At 37.0% G+C, this 14,863-nt stretch overlaps 1 protein-coding gene across 3 annotated transcripts in view; it reads right to left on the bottom strand.

Moving 5' to 3' along the window:
- POLA1 (DNA polymerase alpha 1, catalytic subunit) overlaps positions 1-14,863 on the bottom strand; it is a 310,773-nt gene that overhangs the window by 240,493 nt on the left and 55,417 nt on the right. For all 3 annotated transcript variants that reach the window (XR_011998276.1, XM_025997428.2, XM_072744505.1), the window contains exons 25-26: positions 12,228-12,377; positions 11,705-11,827 (exon numbers count right to left, since the gene is read on the bottom strand). Coding sequence is in view for 2 of the 3 variants with exons in the window: in XM_025997428.2 (XP_025853213.1) it covers positions 11,705-11,827; positions 12,228-12,377 (273 nt within the window). In the remaining variant the exon portion in view is untranslated. The remainder of the gene's footprint in view (positions 1-11,704; positions 11,828-12,227; positions 12,378-14,863) is intronic.

The following is a 14,863-nucleotide window of genomic DNA, read 5'->3' as shown; positions in this document are numbered from 1 at the left end:
CAGCTTTTTTGTGTGGTGTTTGCTCCCAAAGACAATCTTTTCTCTTGTTTATTAGTAAGAAATCACGAGTTTGGCCTCCTAAGCTCTAGCTCTAGTTTTACTGGAATCATTACCTAAGGCTTTCGTCTCAAGCCTCCAGGTCACAAGCAATGTCATTTGTCTCCATTTCCCTCCATGGTACACACTCAGCAAATATTACTTGAAGAATTTCTGGCTAGGAAGCAAGAATCAGTAATTGAATTAAATATATTCACCCACTCTAAGCCAATATTTCACAAACGAGTTATTTTTCCTGCCCCATCAGGACATCGTTAAGAAAGAAATACATGAGTTTTCCCTGTAATACAATTATCAGCTGTCTAACGCACCATGCCAGGCAGTCCAACTTAAATAGAACATACACCCTACCCTGTTGGCCAGTGTACAGAAATATTACATGTGGCCTTAAGAACAATGCACATTATTAATAGCCCATGAGCTTATTCCTTTCCCCAAGTGCCCCCTCCCCAATCCTCCTCCTCCCTGCCTAAAGAAGGCATACCACCCTTCTGCATAGGGCTGAAAATACAGTCTGTGGTTAAGTCAGCAGGGGCAAAAAGCCCCTGCCACAAATATAGCCAAATGTCTGACACTTCAAATTATGACCAAAACCTAGTATCTCTGTGCCATTCCCATCCCACTTAAATCCTAGCCCTAAAGGAAAAAAAATCTCATCCCTAGCCTCAAAATTTAGCCACCAATTTTTGTTCATTGTGAAACAATAAAGCCAATAAAAACAGGTAACGGAAAACTAATCCCAAACATGTGAAGAAGAATTAGCAATTCCAGACACCACACAAAAACCAATTCTAGAAATCATTCATGCTTTGTTGTTCTTTTCAAAATGCAAGTAGAGACTTACTTCAGTTACTTTCTATTTCATTTTGCTTTTTAAGAGAAAATTTTCAAAGAAAATTTTTTAATTTTTCTGAGACTCTAATACATTCAAGTTTAAAAGGGACATAAGCCAATTCAATCAAAAAATTAGTAAAATGAACGACAGGCGTACAACCCTATACTGTCACTAAATTTCAAGTAGGTATAAGATCTCCAAAACGATGACCACAGGGCTCAGGAATCCCTGGCTTAAAATCAAACAGTTTCTCAACACAAACACATACATAAAGCCATTCTTCTCCCTGCCTTCCCAAACTCCCACAACTTACCAAACTCAGCTCACTGTAATTTAACACAAGTATTTACAATATGGCAAATTGACACAGGCTCACACTGCCTACTGAAAGGATGAAAGACAAACAGAAGGCACTAATTCTATTAGTCTTCCCTCAGTTAACCAAGCTGGAGCCATAAAAAACCCAACCAGCTTGTTTTGTTTTTAAATATGAGATGGACGTGTCTCTAAAGGGTCTGACTGTACTGCTGTGAAAAGTATGCTCAAGCCACCAGACGGTGAGGGCTGCTGAAAGCAGGTTCTTCCAATTAGCAATAAATGTACCCAGCATGGCTTAGGCAAGGAGACAGTGCAGTGACATCTTGTACACCATCAGGTTCAAACACTGGGGCAGCTGAACCATCTGGGGGATGGGAAACCTGCAAGGCTGCCAAGCGCGACCTTGTCACCCATAAATCTATTACCTGGGCAGATGAGAAAAGGGCGAGCTGGAGAAAAGATCAATATTTCGGTTAGCATTGATCTTTTCTCTTCAATCCATCTATATCTGCAATTTGTGAAAAAAAGAGGAAGAAGGATGTGAGAGGAAAAAAATAAAGTTATATGGTATTTTCTCCTTTCCTTAAGAGTAGTATTATCCAGGAAATTACCTATGCAGACTGTAGAACCAGACAATTAAACCTTACGCCAATTTCTACGCCACTAGTGAATAGTGGTTAATAACTTCACACTTTTCTTTTTGTCTCTTAACAAGGAGGGAATGGCACTTTCAAAATCATTACTGCTCTGTCATCTTGGTTCTGTGCCAAAGCAAGGAGCTTTAGAACACCTGTCAAATAACACGCAACTTGTGAAAAAGAAACATATACCAAAACAGGTTTATATAAAACATTCACATATGTAGTGAGAGGACTGCGTTTGGGTTAAGAGAAAGTCACTATTTCTGGTGAGGGTTGGGGAAGAAAGATTTCCAAGACTTGCTTTAATGTGAGTCGAGTTACAGTTATGAAACTCTCTCTGTCTCAGCAGAGATCAGCAGAGCTGACACAATGTCAATCTCACAGCATTTATCTCCTCATCCTTAGCCACATCCCCAGTGGTTTCAATAATTAAACAAGTAAAATTTAATAGGTGAAAATACCATCCCTGCCTTTTCAAATAAGAGTACCTAGTAAAAATGTACCAAGTATCCTTTTTCCTGTTCTGAGTATCCAAGCCATTCTTGTAAACTCAAAATAGACTGAAATATATCAAGATCCTATTTTTAAAAATGCATCTCCTCCACACCCATCCATTTGTAACTACAGAAACTACTAGGCCAGTGTGATCCTAGAGTTACAGCAAAGCAGCATCCACTTTGTGAGCACAGGATTGGATGCTAGGTAGAACATCAAAACATAAAGAGTGATCCCTCACAAACTGAAGGGAAGTGGAGACTGGAGAATATAGAAATCATGTGAGGCTGTAGGCTTTTGTTTTCTTAATAAAAAGAAAAATTTTAAGTATTCATACTAATTTATGCAGACCCATTCTGAAATCTGGTAGTAAAACTCCCAATGTGTGGGTTTAAAAAACGCACTAATTCACATTGAGACTAAGGAAATTCAACTTTCCCTAAAAAAATAAATAAATAAATAAACCCTGGCACTTTTCAGGTTAGTACTGAGAAGATTCTGAAAGATGGAAGAGGCCAGCCCGCACAGCCCCAGGACCACCTGTTTACTACCCTTGCACCCAGGGGTATAATGTGGGGGGGGGGGCAGGGTACTGCTTCTTGACAAAGACTTGTAGTATCAACACGAATAGGCCCTTCCTTGGATTCTCCAAAGCTCGCCTAAAACAAAGATGAAGTGATCATCCTGAAACTTCAGGCAACGTAAATGGGATAAAGAACAAAGTCCACTGGTACTTCCTTTGTTGAGGCTTCACCCCCTTAGGCTCACAGACCTCAGCCCATTTCACAGGCCGGTCTTGACCTCATTCAGCTCCCTCTTCCCAGCTATCTCTAACATCAATTGCCTTCTGTTCTCCTAAATCTACCAATGTGCAGCACCGTAAGAGCACACAGAGGAGGATGTCCAGGCCTCTTGGAAGTGTTAGTTTCCAACTATTAAGAAAGAAGGATATGGACATTCTGATTTTTAAAAGTCTAAAGTTTTGCTACCATCTGTCATCATATGACACTATTAAAATACCAATGACTGTTTTCCCTATATTGTACCTGTTATTCCCATGACTTACTGTATAGTGACAGATGGTAGCTACACTTGTGAGCAGAGCATAAAGTATAAGCTTGTTGAATCACTATGGTGTACATCAGAAACTAATGTAACATTGTGTGTCAACCCACTCAGATTAAAAATAAAAAGCCTAAACTTTTGGCTATTTTGAAAGAAATGTTATGCCAGTGTTTTCAAATATATAAGTTTAAACCAGGCCTAAATGTAACCTATTATCTGTATAAATGCCAATGTGTTAATAAAGTATGAATTATTTTATATACTGGAAATCTCATAACATTTCTCTCAAATTATTGAATGTCTACATTACCATAATTCAGACCAGCCTCTCATGGGGCATTTCCAAATTAGTGCTTCTTATTCTTGTATTTACCAACACTACTTTCTCATCGACTTTCAGAAAGGATATAGAGAAATGAATGAGCAAATGGTGGTGTTAGTCAAAGTTCATCAATATAAAAGATCTGCAGTTAAAATGCCACTTACTTGACCAGAAATAGGTGTTTCTTCAGAATTTAAGGGTATATGAAAAAAACTAAGGCTCCAAGAATAGCTATCAACTTGTACTATGAAGAATTTCAATTCATTCCATTTGAATCACCACAGATTCTGAATTAGTAAGCATGAATTAATAACGCTAAATAGTATTATTAGTTTTGAAGAATTGCAAAAAATTTAGAACCCAAGCACCCCTGAAATACAATAAAAAGGGAATAAAAAGTGTTTCTGACTTAGAATTTTATAATGTAAACAACTTCAAAAGGGGTAAGTAGTCTGCGATCACTGAAAAAGGATACTGCTTTTTAACATAAAATATATTCTGCCAAAATATATTAAACCTTCATCTCCGCCTTAAAAGAAATTCTCCTCTTAAATTAAAGAAATCAAAATGTTAGTAGGTCAGCTGAAGTTAAAAGTAGTCTTAATGGTGGATATTAGAATTCTGGAGAAAAAGGTAGAACTATTCCCTCCTACCACCCCCACCACCACCACCCCCCCTCCCCCAGTTTCCATGGGTCTGGTATAGCAAGAAAATTCTTCATACTGCTACGTTTTAGGTGACAAAAGCATCCATTTTTAAGGTGATCTTCAATCTACAGAAGGAGACAGCAGGAAGGAAACATTGAGAACCAGCAGTTCTTCATCCTTTCTGCATCAGGTTCCCCTGTGAGAAGTCTTAAATACTATGCACCCTCTCCCCCCAAAATGTACACATGTGCACAGACACAAAATGTTGTGTATAACCTCAGAGGATTCAAAGGCTTCTCCTGCATTCTACTTGGGTTGACAGAAGTTCTCATATGACAATCTAAGCAAAGGAAAACCTCAAACCCTCTATATGTCTGAAAAATCATTTTCCTTCCTTCTTACTACCTTTCCTATAATTGTCTCTACTTTCACCTACCATGGCACAGTGTTAAAAAGGAGGGTGACTTTCCTCTTTTAGACCAGAGGTGCACAAATTTTTTTTCTGTAAAAGACTAGAAAGGATATATTTTAATTTTGCAGATCATTTAGTTTCTGTGGCAACTACTCAACTCTGCTGTGCTTAACACAAATGCAGGCCCAATAAAATTTTATTTACAAAAAATGGCAGTGGATCAGTTAGCCCAAGGGTCAGTTTGCTAATCTGTGGAATACAGGAACAGGTTCAACAACTCCAAAGGAAGCAAATAGACAAATACAAAACTGGGTTCCTAACTTACAGCATCCCTAAAAATAATTTCCAGAAAGATTAAAAATCTAAATAAGAAACCAAAAGCTGGGCAGTCTATTATTGGAAGAGGGAAAAGATTTCTTAAGAAAAAAAATCAAATTATTTGGCACTAAAATAAAAAAAAACTTCTACACACCCAAAGACCACAAATAAAGTTAAAGGGAAAACCACAGACTAAAAAACATCTGCAACACAAATGACCAAACAAGGATTAGCCTTTGAAAACCTAAGAAGAAACAGCAAGAGACATACAACCCAGAGAAAGGGCGCATATATAAAACATGTATGTATACATACAGGGAACTCAGGCACGAAAGCCAAAGAGTTCAAACAAATGAAAAGATGCTCAACTAATACTCAGGAAATGAAAATTAAAACCACTATGAGATACCATTTCACACTCACCTGGCGAAAATTAAAAGTTCTGAGAAAAACAAGTGCTGGCAAGGATGCAGAACACTAAAGATTGTGCGAGTATGTTTAGAAGTTTATAGTAAGTTTAAAATCCCTCAATAGGGGTACCTGGGTGGCTAAGTTGGTTAAGTAGTTAAGTGTTTAAGTGTCTGCCTTCTGCTAGGAAGGCTCAGGTCACAATCTTGGAATTCCCTGCTCAGCGGGGAGCCTGCTTCTCCCCTTCTCCCTCTGCCTGCCACTTCCCCTGCTTGTGTGTGTGCCTGCATGCATGCACTGTCTCTCTCTCAAATAAATAAAGTATTTAAAATAATAATAATAATAAAATAAAATCCCTCAATAGAAAAAGAAATAAGAAATTTGAAGAGATGGGGCACCTAGGTGGCTCAGTTGTTTGGGCGTCTATGTTCAACTAGGGTCATGATCCCGGAGTCCTGGGATAAAGCCCGGCATTGGGCTCCCTGCTTAGGCAGGGAACCTGCTTCTCCCTCTCACTCTGCCACTCCCCTTGCTGGTGCGTGCTCTCTCATAAATAAAAATAAAAATATAAAAATATAAATAAATAAATAAATAAATAAATAAATAAATAAATAAATAAATAAATAAATACATCTTTTTAAAAAATCGAAGAGGTAAAAATGAATGTCAAAATCATTTCTGATGCTCTTTAGATTAACCTCTGATAATGTGACTGAGGGATCAAGTTTAGTGATCCGACAGACACAGATATGAATTTAGCTATTTGAAAGAATTAGCTTGCTGTTGTAAATTAAATGATTGCTGTTATCAATAAAATCACATACTGCTTGTGGATGTGCAAATTTCACTCTTGGTAATATAGGAGAGAAATTCTTGCACATATGGCACTATACTGTAGCATTGTTTATAAAGGGAAAAAATTATAGGAAATACTTGGAAACCCAAAAACGTGGACAATGGGAGAACAAAAAAACATTGTGCTCTATTTATTCACTGAAATACTATACAAGAGGTAACATGAGTAAATAAAAAAGGAGATTAAACTTAAAAAGGAGAATATAAAGTAGGGTTTTTCCCTACTTTTCCCTAAATTTTTTTGGCATACAGCAAAAAAATATGTATAGCATGACACATAAATGGTAAAAACTTTCAATGTACCACAGGTATAAATAAATATTTGTTGTAAAAGCAAAAAACCATGGGCAAAAAGCACAAAACGAACCCTGAGAGCAGTTACTTTTGAAGAAGAGAAAGAAAAGAGACATGGTGGGAAGGAACCAGTCTTTAGATGTCTATATAATATTTTACTGCTTTTAATTAAAAAAAAAAAACTATGCTTTTAAGGAAAAAAGATTGGAAAAAGCGAAATTTTCTCTTTTTTCCAGATAAAGATGAAAGTCTCCCTTAGTACTTAATTATAAGATTCTCCAGATTCACTTCTTCTTTCATCACAGATACCAACAGAGGCTAAACCCTCTGTCCTGGGGACCATTTCGAAGGGCTTCTGACAGGTGCTAGCACATTGCCAAAAGATTCCCAGTAAGGCTCACCCAGACTGCGATGTTTTCATGCAATGATTTGGCTACATTTTCTAAATGTACAAATTTCAGCTCTGAGCACCACTGAAAGCTAGGCAGTCTACAACTAGTTGGCAAAGACTCATGTCAGCCTACTGGGTGAGAAACTAACAACACATGGGCTCTACACTGAAATGAGAGCATACGTTCACTTTAAAATGCAACCAGAAATCCAGATCAAAAATCGTTGTTATCAAGAGCACAGAAATAACAGAGTACAGTACTAATTATTCCATAAGGACAAATATTACCATTACACTAAGGATTATGCAAGGAGTATGCTTTTAAGTAAAGAGTAAGTTTAAAATCCCTTTACAAAAAACCCTAAGGGGTGAAATTATATATCAAAATCATTTCAATTCTCTTTAGATTAGCCTGATACTGAGGCCAAGTGAGTCATGTATTGTAGCCTTATGGCAAGATGTATGAATTTAGCTATGTGATAGAAGAATCTGCTTGCTAGGACACATTCAATGATTCTTCTTATCAATAAAAACTTACAGTTCAAAAAACGTCATTATTTTAAACACTAAATAGAGTATTACAATCCTTTGATCCAGGGTTAGCCTTTAACAGTTTCAAAATTCATTAAAGTCAAAAATTTGGACAGATTTGTGTCACTAAATGGCCTTCACTATTGTTCACAGAATAAAACCCTTAATTGATTAATGATCTCAGGGTGTCTATCGCCATCTAGTGAACAATCACTTCAATTACCACACCAGTCACGACAACTGAGGACAACAACTGAGGACAATTGAGGCGGTTGTCTCCGGTTGTCTCCGTAGTTTACAACCTAAGTCTACTTAACACTATCAACTTGCCCAGTATCACTTTTTATGTCTCTCTCCATACATAGAGAACAAACACAAATACAGGTGATACTTATATTGATTCACTTTTGAGTGTCTATAAACTAAGTTTCCATATTACTTCTCTGGAAACACTGACTTCCTTATTTTCTAAGTAACTTGCACGCTATGAGGTCCCTCATACAATTCTTTAACCATTAACTAATTCCTCTACCACCGAGCAATTAAAAATCACAGAAGAGTTTAAAGTGTGAAAAATCACACCTGGGAAAAGACAATATTGATGTCCATTTGACACAACTATTAGCATTTTTATTATAAACCTGTTTATGAAAGTACAATTAGTAATTACCCTGAGTACTCTAGCAGCCATAATACATTTGATTACAGAAATTATTAGGTCACCAGAGCCAAACCTCCATGATTCCAACAAAACTGAGCACATACAAAATAGACTTAAAAACAAGAAAGGAGGCGGGCAGGCTTACGGCCTCCCCAGACATATTCAAATGTAAAATTTTACCATCTTTTCAGATGACTTGCTATCAGGTTTCCTTCTCATTCATTTCCACTTGAACCTTAATCTAATTTATCCTACAAGAACTTGAAAAGCAAACAAGCAAACTTCTAAGATCTTCAGGTTGTTCTATTATTTTGTCCACTCCATCTTCTTACCAAAAAAACAAGTGTGATAAATTACAAAGGTATTCCAAAATCTCAGCCAACTGACTCTGATTTTACACTTCACCCCTCCTACCTTTTTAATAACCAAGAAACATTTGAAATCATAAAGGCCTAATAGTATATATGGAAAATGCTAGTAAACCCAAAGACCGATTACCACAGAGAATATTTCTATCCACCAGTGCTAATAATTATCACCAATACTTTAACAATCAGTTTTATTTTAGGAAATAATTTCTGTAGGTGGCTTTGAATCTTCTTCTAGAATAAGATTTCCAGGGAGCAACTGTGTAATTATTATTTCTCATTAACCTCACATTACTTTCAAGACCGACTTTCCACAGTTGTTATATTTTTTTTATTTGTGGGAAGGAGCAAAGGGGAAAGAGACAAGGGGGAAAGTAGAAACCAAGAATTTAAATCACATATGATTATTTCTAGATTTCTTTGAAACTGTTTTTTAGCGGAGAGAGCAGAGGGTTCTTTTTATAGTTTAAGATTTGTTACTGCTATATTTTATATAACAGAAAAATTAAAATTGGGTTTAAACACCCTTTATTAAAGATCAAGCTAAACAAAAATATTGCCCTTAAAGTACAATGGATTAGGGAAGTGGGGGAGATCGCTGGACAAATTTGGGGCTTATCATTATCAACAGTGCCCTTTTAAGCTTGTGGATTTCTGAGCCAATGCAGAAAATGTAACAACAGGGATTTCCCAACAGCAAGAGGCACTCTCCAAGGGAGTAAATTGTCAACTATTGCCTCTCGTGAGAAACTTAAGAGTAACCTTGATCCAATCTCAATAGTCAACCTATGTATTATCACCCAGTTGGGGCATAGTGAGTGCATTTCCTAATACAAAAATAAGATGGTATTCTATCAGAAGCCACTGGATACATACACAGAAATAAAATTTAAATAATTTTAAAGTAAACTTAGCCTAAGAAACTGAAAACATCCTTCTCTCACTTCAACTAGCCCCTAAAATACCTATATCTTCCCATGCAAAAAGGGCCTGTGTCTTCAAATGAGTATCAAAAAAGATGTCCTTTGGGGAATAAAAGGTAGAATATAAAGCAGAAGCACAGTCATGAAAGACATCATGAGATGGGGTAGACAACTCTACTGTGGTAGAAGCCTTACAATCAGGAAAATAAGGATTCCAATTCAAAAAAGTCACTTGTTATACTTCACCTCTTTGAGTCTTAGCTTCTGCATCTGCAAAATGGGAATGTTATGAATCATATCACTGAATTGTGGGGTTTTAATGAAGTAATTCATCTGGAAGCTTCTTATATATCACTGTTGTTTAATACACATTTTGCCTTTCCTCACTGTACCCTAAGCCAAGTCTATGAGATAGGGCTGTCAACAGAAGAGTGGCTCTGAACATTGTTTCATGCCAGCTAGATCTCCATCCACTGACCAAGAGAGGAGCCACTAGCCACATGCGGATAATTAAAGTTAAATTTATTTTAATTATAATTAAATAAAACTCAAAATCAACACTAGCCAGATATCAAATGCTCACTAGCCACTTGGGCTAGTGGCCTACTATAATATAGTAGCAGCCCTATTATATTATATACTGCAGGTGGAGAACATTTTCACCATCTCAAAGACTACTGGACAGTGTTGGTCTAGACTCTAAGGCAGAAACATGTTTTCTGGGGCACCTGGGTGGCTCAGTGGTTGAGTACCTGCCTTTGGCTCAGGTCATGATCCCAGGGCCCTGGGATTGAGTCCTGCTTTGGGTTCCCCATAGGGAGCCTGCTTCGCCTGTGTGTGTGTGTGTGTGTGTGTGTGTGTGTGTGTGTGTGTCTCTCTCATACATACATAAATAAAATCTTTAAAAAAAGAAACATGTTTTCTGAAAAAGGGCCAGATGGCTAATATTTTAGGCTTTGCAGGACATGCAAGTCCTGACCCTGATTACTCAATTCTTATAAAGCAGAAGCAGCCAGATAAAACATAAAAAAATATGGTTGTGATCCAGTAAAATTTTATTAACAAAAATAAATGGCTGCCTAGATTTGGCCATTGGGCCACACTTTTGTCAACCCCTACGCTTGAGTATTCTGATTTCAGAATCTCAAAATGAACATTCTATCCATAACCATGAACTACCTCCTTAAGACTGAGTAGTCTCAAATCCACTGATGGGAATCAATAGTTTACTGGAATGAAATGGAATTTAATATTTAACATAACTATTCTTTTACAAATTAAGAAAAACCCACACATGTGGGGCTCAAGCAGCTGAAGCTTATAGTGTTTACAAAGTGAAGTATCTCAAATCTGTTTGGTATCTGGCTCATCTTTCTAAAGCCAATAACTCTCAATCCATAACTCCACTCCTCATCTATTCCTGGAATTGTGGACGTCTACATCCAACTGCCTACCTTACATGCCTAGAGATCTATTACAAATCTCGAAGCCTAAAAAGAATTCCTAATTCCTCTCTCCCAGATCTCTCCATTTTAGTAAATGGCTCCATAAGCTAACCAGCTATAGGACTAAAACGGAGGCAATCCTCCTTGATTTCTTCCTTTCCCTCACAATGCAACCTAACACATTAGCAACCAAACTAGTTCCTTTATATCACTTTGCTCTCATTCATGCTACTTCCTAAAGAAGTCTTCCCTGACCAATCTAAACTAGCCATCTTAACATTAAACTAGCCCACCACCCTGTTTTAATTATCTGAACAGCATTTACTTCTACCATATTCTCTTTTTTTGTATTTGTTTATTCACTTATTTATAGTCTATTTTCCCAAACTACCCTCCTCCCAGTTCCAAGTCCCCAATGCATGCCACTCTATACACCCCCTGCTCTACGTAGAATGAATGTGACCCTTATGATGCAGGAGGATCTTACGTCTTGCTCAACAGTCTACCCCCTTAACAATGCCTGGTACAGAGTAGACAATAAATACTTTCTCTCAATGGATGAATGAATAAATCCTTACTTAAAAAACTATCTGTCTCCAATATGTCCTAAGAAAGGGGTATTTGAAGCTCTATAACAGGTAACAAACTTGGCTCTCCCACATTATAACACATAATAGTTAAAAAAGAAATTCTTAATTTTTAGAGATGTTACATTTACCTCCCTTCCTTTGTATGTCACCAGAGCGGCCAGTGGTTTGGCATAAAATCTGCTGTAGGAAAATCCCAGGCAGCCATACATACTGTTTGCTGTTAGCTTCAAAGCCTTCTGTCGAATGTCATACTGTAGACCACAGGGACAAGAGACAACAATATTTGTAGATGTTTAATCATTACATGAGATGTCTTTTTATAACACCAATGAGAAGGAGAAACTCTCAATACCCCTGGGAAAAAAAGAACTCTCAACAACTCAACCCATCCTCTCAAATCCATGATTCCCTGACCTTCTATAAGCAAGTAAACACGGACTCCAAAGCTTCCAGAAGGATTTTGTTCAGATACTGCTTTGCAGACAGAGGGGTCTTCCATTCTGAGGCATTCTAGTGTTTTTGAATGGTTTCCTACCCACAAACTTAAAATAAGCCACCCAATTGTCCACAGCATCATGTTTAAATCACTCCCAGGTAATCAAACTCTGAAAGCTGAGACTGTCACTCAGATGTCTTAGTGAAAAGATATACCTGAAGAACAAGGTCTGGATTTAAATCTTGCTGTTTCATTAGTTGTTTGACTTGTTTTCTCCTCTCTACCAGTTTCCGGATCTCTCTGGGCAAAATGCCCATTTCTAAACCTGGGTCTGGTAGCTCAGGGATCTGTTCTTGTTCTCCATCCTGAGAAACACACAACAGAAATTTCAGACAAATCAAACTTTTATAAAACAAATTACTAAAATATTATTTAATATTTTGTGGAAACTTTACATGATGATCAAATCTTGAAAAACTACTTTCCTGCATAAGCATAGGTCAAAAACACATAGGTGGGAGAAGAAAAAGCTGAAAATAAGTTACCACTGGCCTCTTCTCCCACTTCTCTCAGCCTCACTCCCAGTATCTCCACCCCTCTCATTGTTGATTAATGTCAGTATCATTTAAAGGGATCAATTTTTATACATAACTCCTCTCTTCAACAAGATTGACAAGCAACATGTTCAGAGAAATTGTTTTTAAAATAAAAACACTGAGACTGCTAGGATTTTAAAAAAAATACAAACAAAACCAAACTATGGTTTTAAGTCAAATATACTCCCAAACAAAACGTCATAAAACTTTTACAAATATGAAAAATCGTGGCAATTATTTTAAGTGTTTTAGACTAAAAACTAAAACCCTAAACACTAAATCAGCAAATTTCTTTTAGGAATTTGAAACACATATTTAAAAAGTCCATGAAAAGTTTCTAAAAATTAATATATCCAAATTCCTTAACATCTATGTAATACCTTTCATCTGCAAATTGCTTTGCAATTGGTAAAATAGCAACATTTTAGAAAAGTAACTAGCAGTCTTCTGATATTAAAATTTACAGAAGAAAAGAGCAGAGAAAGCATTAGACGATCTTTCTGATGCTTCCATGAATTCTATTAACAGGCCACAAAGAGAAGCCAGGCATGTTTATCCCTTCAAAGTTTCAGAATTAAAAATAAACCTCTTGTCTTCAAGTATGTCAACTCAATGCCATTTGATAACAGCCTTTACAAAGTATCTGGTTTTATAAAGATCAATATTTTTAGATAAACAATCTTACAATAGTAATAGGACCTACTGTTTTCCGATATAGCAGACAATGATAGCAAACCTATTAAAGATATCTTGGTACACATTCCAATTTATTTACAACTAGAGATGTCCGATAAAAAGTGAACTGGAAGGATCTGAGGTCAGGAAATTTACAATCCATGCCCAGCTCTCCCACCACTAGCTGTGTGGCACTATCTATTCTGAAGACCAACTGAGATACTACAGAGTAAAATGATACAAAACCTATAAACTGGCTCATGTATAGTACTTCTTAGATGACCTTGAAGGTGTCTTCTAACTCTTAAGTGATTCTATTATTTATCCAGAATCCAAACTGGAAAGCTCAAATGAACAAAAAAGTAGAGGGAGATGGAGGAGGTTGGATCATGACAATTATCACAAGGCTGACACAGTAGCAGGAAAGAGCTCAATGCATATTATTTATCCAATGTAGTCACTACCTTTTGGGGATGTCTACCCAATATCTTCTCTGTAAAATTATCCTCTAGTCCCACAGAAAGGCCCATCCTTAGCAGCCATTTTGTACTCTGTGAACCCATTCCTGTGGCACAGCTGATGGGACCAGCCTGGGCCAAGACTTTAAGATTCTCTATTCTAGGACAACAGAACTGGGGCTGAAAAACAGCTCCCAAAGCATGCAGTCAGAATTAAGAGACATGGAAAATCAGGCACAAGAGGGTAAACAGACATCTTCTGTCACATGTACAAAAAATAGAGAAAAACAATATATAAAGATAACCTATAACTTGACCTCTTTTACTGTTAGAGAACCACATCTAATAAAATTCCTTACTGACAGTCAATTATATAAGCTTTATACATGAAGAACCACACATTAAGTTATTAAGACCTACATAAAACTGTTGACTAGTCACTGGTTAGATTCAAATCCATGTGAAATAATTCAAAAAGATTCCTTTAAAAGGGCCATTTAGTGAGAACCAGTAACAAAGGCTTGTGTAACCAAAATTTAAAAGAATGAAACTATCAAGTATTGGAGATGATGTGGCATGGTTCATATTCACCACTAGTGGGAGTGGGTAAGACAGTAGAACTTCTAAGGAAAATAATTTGGCAATTTCTTTTCAGGTTAACTTACACTTCCCATACAAACCAGCAAATTCACTGCCTAGGTATCTACCCCCAAAAATGAAAGCACATGTCCACAAAAAGATATGAAGAATGTTCACAGCTTTATTAATAATAACTAAACACAGGGATGTCTGGGTGGCTCAGTGGTTGAGCATCTGCCTACAACTCAGGGTGTGACCTGAGTCCCACATCAGGGTCCCCAGAGGGAGCCTGTTTCTCCCTCTACCTGTCTCTGCCTCTCTCTCTCAGTGTCTCTCATGGAAAAATAAATGAAATCTTTAAAAAATAATAATAGCTTAAAAAAATAAAAAATAATAAAAAATAATAATAGCTAAACCCAACGGGATGCCTGAGTGACTGTCAGTCAAGGGTCTGACACCTGATTTCAGCTCAGGTCAAGATCTCATGGCTTGTGGAATCAAGCCCCATGTTAGGCTGCAAGCTCAGTGGAGAGTCTGCCTGAA

Source organism: Vulpes vulpes, chromosome X (assembly GCF_048418805.1).
Source record: "Vulpes vulpes isolate BD-2025 chromosome X, VulVul3, whole genome shotgun sequence".
Classification (NCBI taxonomy): Eukaryota; Metazoa; Chordata; class Mammalia; order Carnivora; family Canidae; genus Vulpes; species Vulpes vulpes.
Note: the sequence above shows the minus strand (reverse complement) of the source record. Positions and strands in the feature narration are given on the sequence as shown.